Source organism: Cebidichthys violaceus, unplaced genomic scaffold (assembly GCF_023349555.1).
Source record: "Cebidichthys violaceus isolate CVI_PGR_0920_01 unplaced genomic scaffold, fCebVio1.0.p SCAF_2, whole genome shotgun sequence".
NCBI classification, from domain to species: Eukaryota; Metazoa; Chordata; class Actinopteri; order Perciformes; family Stichaeidae; genus Cebidichthys; species Cebidichthys violaceus.
In genome coordinates, this window is record NW_027176372.1 from 6,979,555 (window position 1) to 6,994,068 (window position 14,514).

Below are 14,514 nucleotides of genomic sequence, written 5' to 3' on the forward strand. Positions count from 1 at the left end.
CATTGAATTGTGTGATCAGATAAGGACATGAGGAGCTGGAGCAACTAATGCTGAAATATTTTGAACAAATTGCAGCAGTAATATGATTCCCTACAATGGAAAGATCAGCACACCGGGGTGTGAATGAGGTTTGATTGGAAAAGAAAAAAGAATAATAAACCAATTCCATTGAAAATGTCTCTATTACTTTCTATTCTACCAACTGCAGGCTGATCTCATCCAGCATTTTTAGCAATACCTACGAAAAATAATGCGCCATAATTCATAGATATCCCACAAAACTGTTTTGCTTGTTATCGACGTAATCATGAGGAAGTATGAAGACCAGTAAAGCACACAGGGGGGAGTGGAAGTGGAGGTGGATGAGTCCAACGAACAGCGACCTTTCAGACATTTCCCACGTGGAAGAAGAAGTCAATGTTGATGTTTTTGTCATGTAACTTGTTTACTTAAGTAACTTAAGTTACTTTAGTAACGCAAGTTCACAAACAAAGGTGTGGAGTACTCATATATGGGATTTGCGTGTGTATGGATATATAGGTATATGTACGGTATATGGAGGTACGGTCTGACAGGCCTCGTTTTTGTATCTGTGTATGATGTTGGCGTGTTTGGACGATTAAAAACTTAAATGAGAAAAAAAGAAAGATGTCCATCTGGCTCTCGTGGACTTTGCCTTACTTTGCAGTCTTTGTATGTTTGTGCATCAGGTTGTTTTAGGGCCAGTAGGAGGAAAACATCCACCCTTCTGAAGTGTCCTTGAGCAAGGCACCAAACCCGATGATGTGTACAATATTTGACCTCTGATGCAAGAGTTTTCTTACAGGGATTGGATACTGTACTTTGTCATTGTGTTTTTTTTCTATAGCTCACACTTATTTGTTATGTTAGTGTTGATCTGTATAAAATTCATCGTCTCTTCACCGACCACCACCATTCTCTCCTCTGTCTCATCACATTTTGTCCACTTTTTTGCTACAGCGGGTGCTACATCAAAGCACAGCGGGGAGACCGACAAAAGGAAATGGTAGTTTCTACCCATATGGTGTCCAGTAACACACACACACACACACAAGCAGCGAGGGAGAGAAGAGATCTATCAGCCTATCTTTGGACGACTGTAGCGGTCGCCCACATAAATGTCCGCTTGGCTCTGCTCTGATCACATAATTGCTCTGTGAACACCTCTCTCCCACACACACACACACACACACACACACACACGCACACACACACACACACACACACACACACGCACACACACACACACACACACACACACACACACACACACACACACACACACACACACTTAAAACCTGGACATATACAGCGCCCACACACACACACACACACACACACACTGACACTGGCAGTCACTGTTCAATATGACATGAAGCGGAGCATTCACACAAGCAGGTATGCCTGCCAGCGTACGCGTACATCTACACAGCAAAATAGCAAACAAAAACTCCCACTGGCTCACCCACACACAGTCAGCACGCCGAGTGTGAAGGAGATATGACGGAAGAGAGAGTAAAAGATGAGACCAAGCGAGGAGCGCAGTGAACACTCTGAAACCCGAGCTTCACAAAAGACGGATTTACCCCTGAAACAATGCAACAAATTGTGTCGTGTTCATCTCCTTTTGTCTATTCGTCTGATTAAAGATGAATCACCGTTTTATTCCGTTGGAAGGTTTGCAACATAATACGTACGGTGAGGATGCGTGTGGGTGTTGGGATGGCCTGGAAGACATTTTTGGAAAGTTCCTCTCAACCACATTGCTAAATCTCTGCCAGCTGCAGGGGCTGTTGTTCTGCAGATGAGCCTGACCTTTGAACTCCTTTGAGGACAGAATTTCCATACAAGCTGCTATCTTACTACTTCTATCTTACATAAGATGTTATACATTTTTTGTATCTTTAATGTGCTCTGATATGTTACTTATTGCCTTTTTCATCTTATACAATAAAGGCCCACTTAAATGATCTGTTTTTAAAATTAAATATTCACAACTAAATGAATAACACACACGAAGAAAAATACATCATCAGGTATTATTTATTAAAGTTACAGCATGACTTTCTAGGAATGTGCTTCACTTTCCTGCCTGTTAGATGAGAAGATTGATACCACTTTCATGTCTGTTCAGCAAATATGTAGACAAGTCAGTCTAACTAAATCCACCTTACAAGCAGCTCTAAATTAAACTCACTGACACATTGTTTATTAAATCTTAAATTAAATTAATTGATTTAATTATCTGTTTTAAGGTGGTTATGTGCTGGACTATTTCTTTGTTGGGAATGTTAACTTCACAGGTTGCTCAACTTTTCCAAGCCCCACAAAAAACATTGAACTATATCTGTTGAACAGAGATACACTAACCTTTTAAACTGCTTTCAGTCTTCATGCTAAGCTAAGCTAGCCGACTGCTGCCAGTAGCTTCATATTTATAGCACAGACTGACAATCTCCTCATCTAACTCTCGCCACAAGCTATACATGTTTTTTTTTTAAATGGCAAATTATTCCCTTATGAATAAAAAATGTAACCCACCAAGTGTTCAAGATTCTGATTCAAATGTTTCTAAATCCTGATTGGTGGAGTACCTGACACCCCCTTTTTTTTCAACTGAGCCCCGCCCACCTCAAACCAGTCAGAAGAGCGTAGAGAGAAACATAAATACACTATTTCTCATGTGAAATTAATGAACTGTACTAACCGGTGTTCCTATACGATCCTATCTTTCATAGCAACAAGCGGATTTAGAAAATAACGTTTTCAGGCTTGCTAAAGCTCAGTCCGTAACTTTTATATGTTCAACAAAATGCTGAAGCCCTGTGATGTCATGCTCCGACGCTGCATGTGCAATTACGTAAAGGATCCCTAAGGGATTGTTATTCCCTCGATTAAACCGCCAGGACACACACTGTCACTTACAAGCAAGCCAAATAGTGAGACAGGATTACATTACAGGGGAATCAATTCTAACTGGATTGTTATAATTAGATGACCTGAGTTTGCTAAAAAGTCGGTAAGTAATCTTCTGTGTTTTTGTCACTTTCAGTACTTGGCAGGGCCGCATGGCAATACGATTACAAATGCTATTGGCAATATTTATAAATACAGAACCTCTACTTTAGCTGTAAACAGAGCTAGAAGTAGTGTACAGTATCGGACAAAGCGGTATTGAGATCGCATGGCAAACATCGATAGCTCATTCAAACTCTCTATGTCAAGCCGATCGGCGCAACACAACAAATCAATCCCGAATAAAAGACCATCAGCAGATTTGTCATCATATGGCTGCCGATACACAAATGAGCACAACAGCAGCAGACGGGCTGATCGCTACACACCCTCGGCAGAAACAGGAGAGGTGGGGGAAACAGCTGTGTGAGCTCTGAAGTAGAGGTTGGAGGGACGAGTTAGAGGGTGATTGTAAAGAAGAAAGAGACAGATGGAGCAAAGTAGAGGTATACGCAGCCATTGCATCAAGGTAAGATATATCCATGCATCAGATAGGACAAGAGAGCTGTTGGGAAAGAAGAGAGGGAGCAAATTCGATGGCAATAATAGCGAGGAGAATGAGAAAAGACAAGAGGTATAGCATTATCGTTGTTTTCAAGAGGAGTCTGAAGAGTGTTTAGCAATGAAAGTGGATGACGGTGAAACAAAACACAAAGAGAATATCAGTAAAAAAAAGACAAAGCCTGGGAACTTTCAAGGGGGGAAAGGCTTGTTTTCTCTACAAAATGACACAGCTTGAAGTGCACCTATAGACAACAAAACACAGAGGCGGTTCATCCTACCTGAGTTCCTCTTGGAGATGTACTTGACGCCGTCACAGGCTCCCGAGGCGAGGAGGAGGAGGAGGAAGAGGAGGGATAAAGCCTTCATCTCTCTAGTCTCCACTGGCACCTTTAGACATCAGGACACAGTGGGGACAACGTGTTAGAGAAAACATTGTAGGTACTGTGCAGATTGTCATATATATATAATATATACATTGACACCAAGTAGTACAGTGTGTTGTGTTCACAAGATTGTATCAGAGAGGCTTACAACCCCTGTTACTTGGGGAGGGGATGCAAACAACAGTGTCCACTGTCAAGTCAACCACTCTGTTGAGCACCCACGGGAAACTCCCACCGTGAGGTGACCATGTCAGGAATATGGGCCCTTCAAGAGTTTAAACTGTGCTCAAATTTAACGGACAAATCATGAATGAGGCCATTGACATACTGACTTACTGGGTACAGTACCTACACCACGCCAATGTATCCATCATTTTATTTTCTGTAAGCAGCCATCTCCATATTGACTAAACTATTTAATTTATGTTTAAACGTTTTACTCCATTTTACCAGAATGCATGTTAGCCAGAATTAATTTAAATACCACAAGGAAGTGGAGTCAAAGAGTGCTTTTATTTGTGAGCTACCTGCTTGCACCAATTCTACTCACGGCACAATAAATAAAGGAAGGATGTCCGCCCAGGTGCTCTTTGGTTGCGATCGGCTTGACAGAACTTTTTGGATGCGCCTGAATAGATGGTGGCAAATATGCAATCGAATATTTTCAAGTAAAAAGCATTTGTTTTTGGTCTTTTCAGTTATCGCAGAATTGTAATTTGCACCCAAACAGTAGGCTGCCATGACACCCTCCCTGCGTTCACCCCAGGGAAAAGATGCAATCGTCATGGTAAGCCTTTCAGCAGATGCATACCAGATTAAGCCGCACGTGTTGCACCCCAAATTATATGACAAAGCTGTTACATCTCCTCTTTTAACCCTCCTTGGCTTGCACATGATAATATTTACAATGAATACTGTAAAGACCCTACTGGGTTTTTTTTCCCATTGGAGCAATGCTGAGAAAAAATATGATACAGTGAATTCAATGTTTTGTTTCAGTCTGTGGATTTGACACGTTTTTCGAATGGATGTTAAAATGTCCCTGTGTATCTCTGAGTGTTTATAAGCTACAAATGAGAAAAAAAACAACAACAATAGGGCAGTCCCAAATCGTGTTGTGTGTGGGCCGATATCCTATAAAAAAGTGAAAAACGAAACACTTTATTACAACTATGGCAGCGAGAACAGCACAAAATAAAAGGCATTAATATTGATCCGAAGCACAGGTTTGGTAAGGTTATGAAAACATCAATTTTTTTTTTCAACTGATTGAATTTAAAATACAGAAACTAAATTAGATTTGACCACAGGCTGTGAATACAAAGGCTGCAGACGCTTTGGGGCAGACACACACACACACACACACACACACACACACACACACACACACACACACACACACACAAACTGTCTCTGAACCAGCCATGTGAAATGACATTGATAGAACACAATCAGATTTTCTCATGCTTTCTGTGTACAAACACACAAACAAGCACACACACACACACACACACACACACACACACACACACACACACACACACACACACACAGTTAACCAGGGAGCGATCGAAGATGAAGATTAGCCATGCCAACAGTCACTTCATTGTGTTTTTCATACATGTGACAATAAAGGGAACTCAAACTCCAGTTTGACTGCTGATTGAACTCACATTTGATTCACATGAACAGCATGGTAGCAGATGATAGAAACTAGTAGGTTGCAGATAGGGTGCCACAGTGATTCGCCTTTGAATCTGGGCCTGGAATTGGGATCTAAAACTGGGACCAAATTGATGCAAAGAACAAAGCCGATGGAGCGATAACGTGATAAAGACTACTGTACGATGTTGCCACTACTAGATGTAAATTACTCATCCGTGCTTGCCTGTCATCACTTGTAATTTAAAATACAGCTCTGAATTTAGGATTCAAGAGAGCGCACACTTTTTACCCATACAAGTATGTAGTGTGTCTCACCATCATCTTGGTTGCATCACAGATTCAGTTCAAATCATCATTATAATAATGATAATAATAGTACTACAGTCCAATAATCACTTCTGATTGGTTGAGTGAAGGTGAAAGTCACAGCATACCAAGACCCACAACAGACTCCTTTCTTTTCTCAGATCCTTCAGAGTAGGCAAAGCACAGGTTAGTCCCTGTAAGCCATGTGTGCACAATACCAGGAGCATGAAATCGAAGCAGCTAAATGGAATGGTAAAGATCAGTGGATTAAGCTAAAAATATAGAAAGTTTGGGTGATGTGTTTTTCATCACATTGCATTCAGAACTTCTTAAAAACATTTCTGTGCCATGTAAAAAAGTCTTAAGAGACAACAAAGATTACATTAAAGAGAAAAACATTTTAAAAACTTTTTTTTTTGTTATTTTTTGGCTTGTAAAAAAAGAAGAAAAAGACTGATGATACAAAGCATACCATTTCAGGACTTTTTGGGGCTTCGCACACACCGCGAAACAGCCACATGGGGACCAACCAAATTTAGCAGGACCTGTAATCCGCGCTCCCTTTGTTTTTGTTTTGCCTCCTCGTGGCCTCAGAGGCTGCAGACAGTCTCCAGTCATCAGAGGAGGAAAACAGGTTGTGCCGGGTCATGTTATACTGTAGCAGAGGAAGCTAAATTGAACTGTTGGCTTCAGGTAAAGACAGTGAGGCAGGCACTCTGACAAGCACGGCTGAGGGTAAATCAAAAGTGTGAGTCAGTCATACGTGGGAAGTATTTACCATGTCCTTTTGGAAAAGTCAAAACATAAACTGAAAGAGGAATGCCAATGGAGTTTAGCATCAAGACCTTATATTTTTTTGATATGTAAACACCTAGAAATAGGAATAGAATACTTTCGTCAAACCTTGTGAGGAAATGTATATTTTCCCTCGCCTCCTCCACAAGACGCCCCGGGTCAGCTACAAAACAGACACCATAGAGCTGGTAGGGATTCAGCGTCTTGCTAAAGAAAACTCTTTCTCAAAGTGAAGACACATTTTGTGTGACCTCAGAATGTGACATGAAATGCAAAGATTATATAAAAATCATTAGCAGTCCATTTCATCGCTTTCACTTTCCATTGTCTACATTTAATACACAACTCTGCTGCTGCTCCGTCAAACTAAGCTTCGCCCAAGAAGGGTCTGTCAGATTAGGAATCATAGTTTCCAATGCTAGTGCTGTTCGCTGAAATGACAGTGTAAAAAGCCAAAAAAGGGAAAAAAAAGGCTTCGGGCAACACATAAAGTTATCTGCCTCATCAGGTGAAGTCGGTGCTCAAAGAATTTTAAGTTAAATGCCATTATGAAAAAAAAAAAAAAACGCTTTTGGAATTATTTTGTTCTATGTTCCCTGTGCTGCCCTTAATCATACGATGGCATCGAATTTGTGGCCCCTGAGTCAAAGGGATTGATCATATGTTGCATCTGACAACCACAACCTGCTGTGATGGCGATGATGATGAAGTTGTGGTAATTTACCAGTAAGCCTCACTGACCACACTAGACAAAGTCAATACAAAAAAATGGATTTCCAGCTCCGTAAATACCTCACAGTACCTTTCAGTCAATTTGGCAAGTAAAATACAAAAATATGATTGGATCATAAACCCCTGGGTAGCCCTTCACTAAAATGATTACCTTCTCCATATATTTACCGTAGACTGATATTTAGGGAACAACGTGATCCAAAAGTTTAACTATTTTATCTTGGGGCAGCTGGCACACCCTGAAAAAACGGCGCTTGGAAATGCTTGCGCACCGTGATGCTTTTGCTCTCGTTTTTGAGTTTTTTTTATTTAAATGTGAATGGCCCGTAAGAAGGGATCTAACCACCAACTAGAACTGGCTACCAAAACTAATATCAAAGCTTAATTTGATGGTTTAATGGTTTTATAGAAAACACCACATCTTCAATTCAGGAGGGCTCAGACAGCAGCAGCTTTGTTATGTTTTCCCAAACCTTTCTTAAAGAAAGATGTAATGAAATACTAAATTCAAAAAAGTAAGGCCCATGAAAAGAGCTGGATACTTTTACTGCACGCACACACACACACACACACACACACACACACACACACACACACACAAGCAGGCACATAGGGTGGCATGGCATTAAAGAGAAAGAAGAGGGTATGAGTTTTTTTTTTATCCACTCTCTGAGCCTTTTAGTCTGAAACACAGCTAGGCTTAATGCAACTGCTAAAGGCTGTGTATATTGTGTGTGTGTGTGTGTGTGTGTGTGTGTGTGTGTGTGTGTGTTCTTCTACTCTGTAGCCTACAGTGATGGTTTGGCTCAAAAGCAAAGGGGTTCATGTGGAAGGGTTTGTGATATGTGACCAAACCACAAACATGTAGTGGTGGGCCATCAGGGCCAGCTAAGCCTTATCTGCTGGCCTAAACAGAATCACAAAGTTATAGCTATTTTATAATTTAATCATTTTTAATTAAATACACTACAAGTATTATAATTTTTTTCCCATTAGCTTTTTTTCTCATTGCACAGCTCCTGTCTTCCTCAGTTGCTCTGCTTCCAGTGCAGCTTGTTTAAGTAGAGCTCTAATCCAATCAGATTCAGCCCCTATGTCTCTATGTAAGGAGAGAGGCCCGAGGTCCTCTAGGTAGACCTTGCAGGTTAAAGTATATGGGGACGATATTGTTGATTGTCATCGTCTTCAACCAATCAGATCTTTAGTTTGACATGTTGGGCGTATTCTTTGACGTGCCAGAGCTGTCTAGGTAGCCTACTAAGTACGTCAGCATTAAGGTGCGCCGTGATTGGTCAGTGGGCCAGCGTGACTTTTGTCAAACAGAAAGTTAGCTAGCAAATCTAGTGTTTAGTAAGAGTTCAAGTTGAAACATATGTAAGAAGTTATGACATTAACATGACATTTTTAGCGTTTTTAAATGGATTTCTGGAGAAGGACATTTCCAGAAAAACTGGACATCTTATCAAAGGGTCGCTCAAGCTCACAGCTAGCAGCCCTGACCCAGCATGGAAAAGGATTTGTACGAACGGTATTTCTGGCTGACAGCAGTGGAGAAGCGTTGCACATTTTATGGCTAAGAATGCGTTTCATTTGCAACTGAGTTCTTGGTGTTTGGAGCTGTTTGGAGCTACGCTATGCTAACCAAGGGAGCTACACGACAGGACATGCACAAGCTTTTGGAGAGACCTGAGTGGACTTTTTAAGTGAAGATCAGCTGTGGTAAGTTAACTGATTTTGCGTCTTTACATCTGCAGTAGCATTTCTACAGTGTTCATTTGTCTATCGTGTCGTTTTTTATGAATAATATGAATGGCTTGTGTTTTAGCGCTGCAGTGTTGCTGGATTGATTTGTTGCTTTGTTGTCATATAAATAAATATGACTGTTTTTTGTGAGTTTTTCTTGTCATTGTGTTAATTACATTGATTTGGACTATATGCATACGAAGCATCTCGTCATGCGCGGAGTTATTGCCCGGACAATTGAATACGTTCGGGCTCCCTGCTAAGCTAGTTAGCTTAGCCCCCCTGAAGACATGCGCGGTGCCGCAGCCTCAGCTGTTTTTTGTTATTGTCAGAAGACCAAAGATAAGCAATGGCTACATGTAGGAAGTTTCTCCGTTCCCATCTATTTCAGCTGTGACAGCCGTCTGAAACGGGCAACTCAGGAGGGGACCTTTGCCGAGCATTTGGTGAAACACAACTAGAGCTTTCCATTCAAAATAGTTATTACTAGTCAAAAACTCCACAGAATATAAATTTAATAAGAGTATATTAATATCTGGCATGTAATCCCTTAGACCATACACACAATCACAGATGAAATTTAGTCATTGATTGCATTGTCTTCATATGTATTTTTTTCTTTTATCAATATGCCACAGTTTTCTGTGCATTACGAAGATAAATTGCCTACTTTACTGATATTAAAAGCATCAAAGAGGGAATTTTAACCAAGCATGTAATTGCTTGGATAAACCATTGCTAACCATAGCAGTATTGATTATGAGCACAGCTGTTACATCTCCCACCTTTAGGACCTACGATAAGCGCTTATCCTAATGGAAATGGCTATAGTGCATGAGCGCATACATCTGTGCACCATGAACGTGCGCTACACTTGAGGGTCTTGTTGTGTTGTTGTTGTTGTTGTTTTTTTTATATATATGTATAGTCACCTTATGCTGAAAAGTTCACTCAAGGTGACCCCGGTACATTCTGCTTGATTCACCTTGAGGATACTACAGTTCCTTTATTGCTCCCACACACACACTTACGTTTTCCCACGCACTTTAAACTCTCCCTCTCTCACACAGGCTCGCTCATAGTGGCCGCAGTCTTCCTCTGACACTCTCGTTCTCACATATAGGCCCCCTCATCACCAAACACTGGGCTCTCTTTATCTATCCCTCTCCGTTGGCCCACTCTGCACTGCCTCACGCCCATCACACACACACACACACACACACACACACACACACGCACACATACACACACACACACACGCACGCACGCACACACACACACACGCACACACACACACAACAAGGTCAGTCCTCCTCTCACTTCTTTTCCAACACATGAACACTGACACACTTGCTAAGACGGCAGCGGCAGCTCGTTTGATGTTTGATCCGCCGTGAAAGTAAGCATGAAAACGGAATCACACAGCATGCATGTGTGTGTGTGTGTGTGTGTGTGTGTGTCTGTGTGTGTGTGTGTGTCTGTGTGTGTGGAGGTTGAGGGTTAAGGGTATTAAAGGGGTGTTTAAATGAAACCCTCATGACCTACAGAATAAGTATACTAAACACAAAGAAAGAAAGAGAGAAAAGAAGAAAAGAGTGGATGTCAGCTTTGGGTGAAAGGGTAGCTGAGTGTGTTCAATGCACACATGCAAACACACACACACACACACACACACACACACACACACACACACATATACTGAGGGACTGAGAGAAAAAGAGAGAGAGAGAGAGAGAGAGAGAGAGAGAGAAGGACAGAACAAACACTATTAGAGCATTACAATCCCCCTTATCTTTCATCCTCTCTGTTGCTTTACTTTTCTGTCTGTCTGTCTCTGATAATGATATCCCGACACCAGAGCACGAGGAGATCTAAGCAGGGTCCCAGTATGTATAATGCACACACATTACACGCACTCGGAAAGGTTGAGCTGTGCAGAAACAAAATGTACTTATATATGGGTGTGAGAGTGTTTGAAGTCCCCATTCGGATTTAAGGGTCTAAAATTTCTGTGTAGAAGTTTTGAAGAGTCATAAAAATAAACATGTTATGTTGCTGGGTTAGGGTTTGCTGTCAAAGTCAAAGAATTTTCTTGTGGTATTTCTGGAAAGAAAGAGGTAAAACGGAGCTGTTATCGCCACAAATTCTGCCCGGTTAAAAGTTCAGATGATAATTGTAAACAATATGCAGATTTTAGTAACTGCTTTAATTCTGAGTCAAACACCTACAGACATGCTTGAACACACACACACACACATACCAAGACAGCCCCTCCCACACACACACACACACACACACACACACACACACACACACACACACACGCACACGCACACACACTGATAGCAAGCTATTCTTGTCCCAAACAGACCAGTGTTAAGCCATTAGGCCGCTTCAGCCACACATCCAATATTAAAGACGGCCTCCAGCCATATTCTGTCACACTATCTGTCTCTCCTCAACTGCATGAGTCATGCTGTTTTGGTTACAGAGGCAGTCTGTTTTACATGGAAACATAAGCCGCCTCATCATCATTATGAAATATTTGATGTGTGTCCTTTTAATCTCTGCAAGAGAGAGGTGTCGCCGGTTTGAATCTGTACTCTTGTTGTCCAGCTTAATATGGAACATACTTTTTCATACTGCATCTAAATACTTCCATAATTCTCTGATCACAAGGAATTATAAAAAGGCGTTATGGGATACAGCATATTTCTATAGCAATATGCCCAAAACTCAATTGGACTTTCTATTTCTGACGTCCACTGGTTACGGAGGACCTCCTTCAAATGGACTTCCTGGATTCAAGTCTCTGTGTCAAGTATCCATCCCACTACAGTAATGTCCTTGACCAAAACAGAGGATTATCTACCATACCAGCTTCAGAGCTGTTGAGCCCAGACCCAGAGTCAGATTAAACTTAGAGGTGGCGCACCAGCAGCACCAAAGAACACATTTTGACTATTTAAATTAGGTTTTCTTTCGTTGTCGTTCGATGTCAATAATTATCACAATATATGTGTATTAGTAATGATAATAATAATGCTTAATTTACAGCTTTTCTTGTGTCCAAAGTCCCATTTGTTTACCTTTTTCCCACTTTCCAATCAATCATTGCATAGCACATCTACATACATTCACTAAAGTAATCACATATGCATTATAAATATTCAAAGACTTACATTCAAATAGTGACATGGTATTAAGCAGTAATGTCCGTTCTTGTAGAAACCAGGAGGTTAATTGCGGTTATTGATATACAGTTATTTATGATCAGAGCGGGTTGGGTCATTGAGGGTTGTTTACATATCAACAGTAAGTACGACACTCCTTGTTCGCCATCTTACTTCATCTCACTGCTGCGTGTGCTAGAGACCTTCATAATATTGAATGTTAACGGAAGTTAACCCTACGCTAACTTGAATGGGGATCAAATGCTGATTGTGATATGAGTCAACCCATCAGACTCACAGACACCCCCAGTTTTAAGCACAAATGAATAATCTAAACTAATTATCTTTTTGAGGCTGATCAAATATGTGTAAAGACACATTTTGGCCATGTTTACATGCACATTGAATAATGCGTGTGATTATAACATTATAAAATAATTATATTGGTACATCACAACCCATGTTAATGATGCAAAAACCTTATTGAATTAAGTGTCATTGCATAGTCGTATTGTAATTAAGGGCATCATGTATATATAATCAACCTCAGTTTAGAGAGAATCTATATGAGCAGTAGTTTACATCCCTGCTCACAAATGACAACCCGTTTCCATCCCCCGATGTTCTGTGGAGGCAGGAACTGCAGTCTGTATTGGGTTAGCCCTGGCACAGATTTCGACCACCATCTGTCACTCACAAATGCTCATAGCATACATTTTAGTGGAACAAAATCCCTACATCCATACGAATGCAGCAAAACGAGCCGTGAAAGGTATGACCGTTCCCATCTGCCGTCCCTAATTTGAGAGATGTGGCGCACACTCATCGAGCCCCGTGCAATTATGCAAGCCTCTGCTAATGCGAGTACCTTGATTAAATCTTGCACAACCAGCACCAGACTCTCACAAAAAAAGTATGGGAACATCTGCGCTTGTATGGACAGCAAACTGTTATAACTGAGCAGGCTTTTCTAAACTTAAAGCAGGACAGGGAAAATCATCAGGATATAGGATTGTGGATGATGGCTTCCTGAGTGCTGGACACTGTTGGGGTCTGACCGTGTGCTCGGTGATAAAGAAATCTGGGCCTGCCTATTCAGCAGGCAAGGCTCATCCTGATTTGAGTTTGATAGCATGAAACCCCCACTACGAAGAAGTTCACATTAAGGTGTGAACTCGTCATCCAAATGCAACACTGCGATCTAATTGGCCGAGGGCCACAGACATCCCATCCCATCAGTCTTGTTTCCATAAAACAGTTTTTCCCTCTCTGCTCCTGGCTTATTCCTCTGTCCCCTGGTCAGACAAGGAAGCACCAATGCAACGTTTGCTGTTTTAAAGAAAATCCTAGGTTTTAACAGTTTTAGTTTCGCTGGACAAATCTACTGGACTGTTTGTTTTGTTTTTGTTTGCATCCTGGACAAGGAAGCGAACCATTTGTGCTGCTGAGTTACTGTGTCATTTTTATAACGTGGTGTATGCTTGATAATCGCCAAGATTAGCGATCGAGATTGTTAATGTTGTGTAGAAGTTACTGTGTATTTCATACCGCTGAAATCGTGTCGAGATAATTCACCGCTATAGTGAGGCCGGAAGTTGTTTCTCATCAGTTCAGAGGTCAGAACCGCGGCTGTGACAAAGAGCCGCCGGCTGTATTTCTGTAGCTGAGAGGGCAATCTTCTGTACTCCACTGCGGCGGGGAGGATCTTAATCTTTGTTTTTGGAAGATTTATTTTGTTTCGTTTTCTTTCTCTCTTCCTTTACCGAGCCACACACACATATAGCTTTAAGCTAATGTAGCTCCGGGGTGCGCTAACGGCTACAAACACGTGTAGATAACGAGAGCTCTATTGTCTACCGCCATCTTGTGGTCTGGCGAGAGACCGTTCCTCGTCCATTGCAGCGCTTTCATGTGAGTGACAGGGATAAAAGGAAACATGCTGTCTGACAAGAGTTCAGAGTCGCACATAGCTACAGAGATAGAAAAGAACTTAACATAATGAGCATAAACTGATATTCAAATCTTTCGAACCTATTTGTTTTTAGTAGAACGATTATTGAACATCATTTTCAGCCGCTTGGTAAACTGCTCTCCAATCTTTGCAGTCATATTTGCACGTATCACTTTTGCTGACATGCTCATGCACAGGATGCAAACAGAGCTGGGAATCTGCTACC

General features: G+C 41.3%; 1 protein-coding gene across 2 annotated transcripts in view; it reads right to left on the reverse strand.

The window, feature by feature from the left end:
• The window catches only part of il1rapl2 (interleukin 1 receptor accessory protein-like 2), a 374,577-nt gene that overhangs the window by 308,600 nt on the left and 51,463 nt on the right, over positions 1 to 14,514 (reverse strand). For both annotated transcript variants that reach the window (XM_068714208.1, XM_068714207.1), the window contains exon 2: positions 3,819 to 3,927. In XM_068714208.1, the coding sequence (XP_068570309.1) occupies positions 3,819 to 3,906 (88 nt within the window). In that variant the 5' untranslated portion in view covers positions 3,907 to 3,927. The remainder of the gene's footprint in view (positions 1 to 3,818; positions 3,928 to 14,514) is intronic.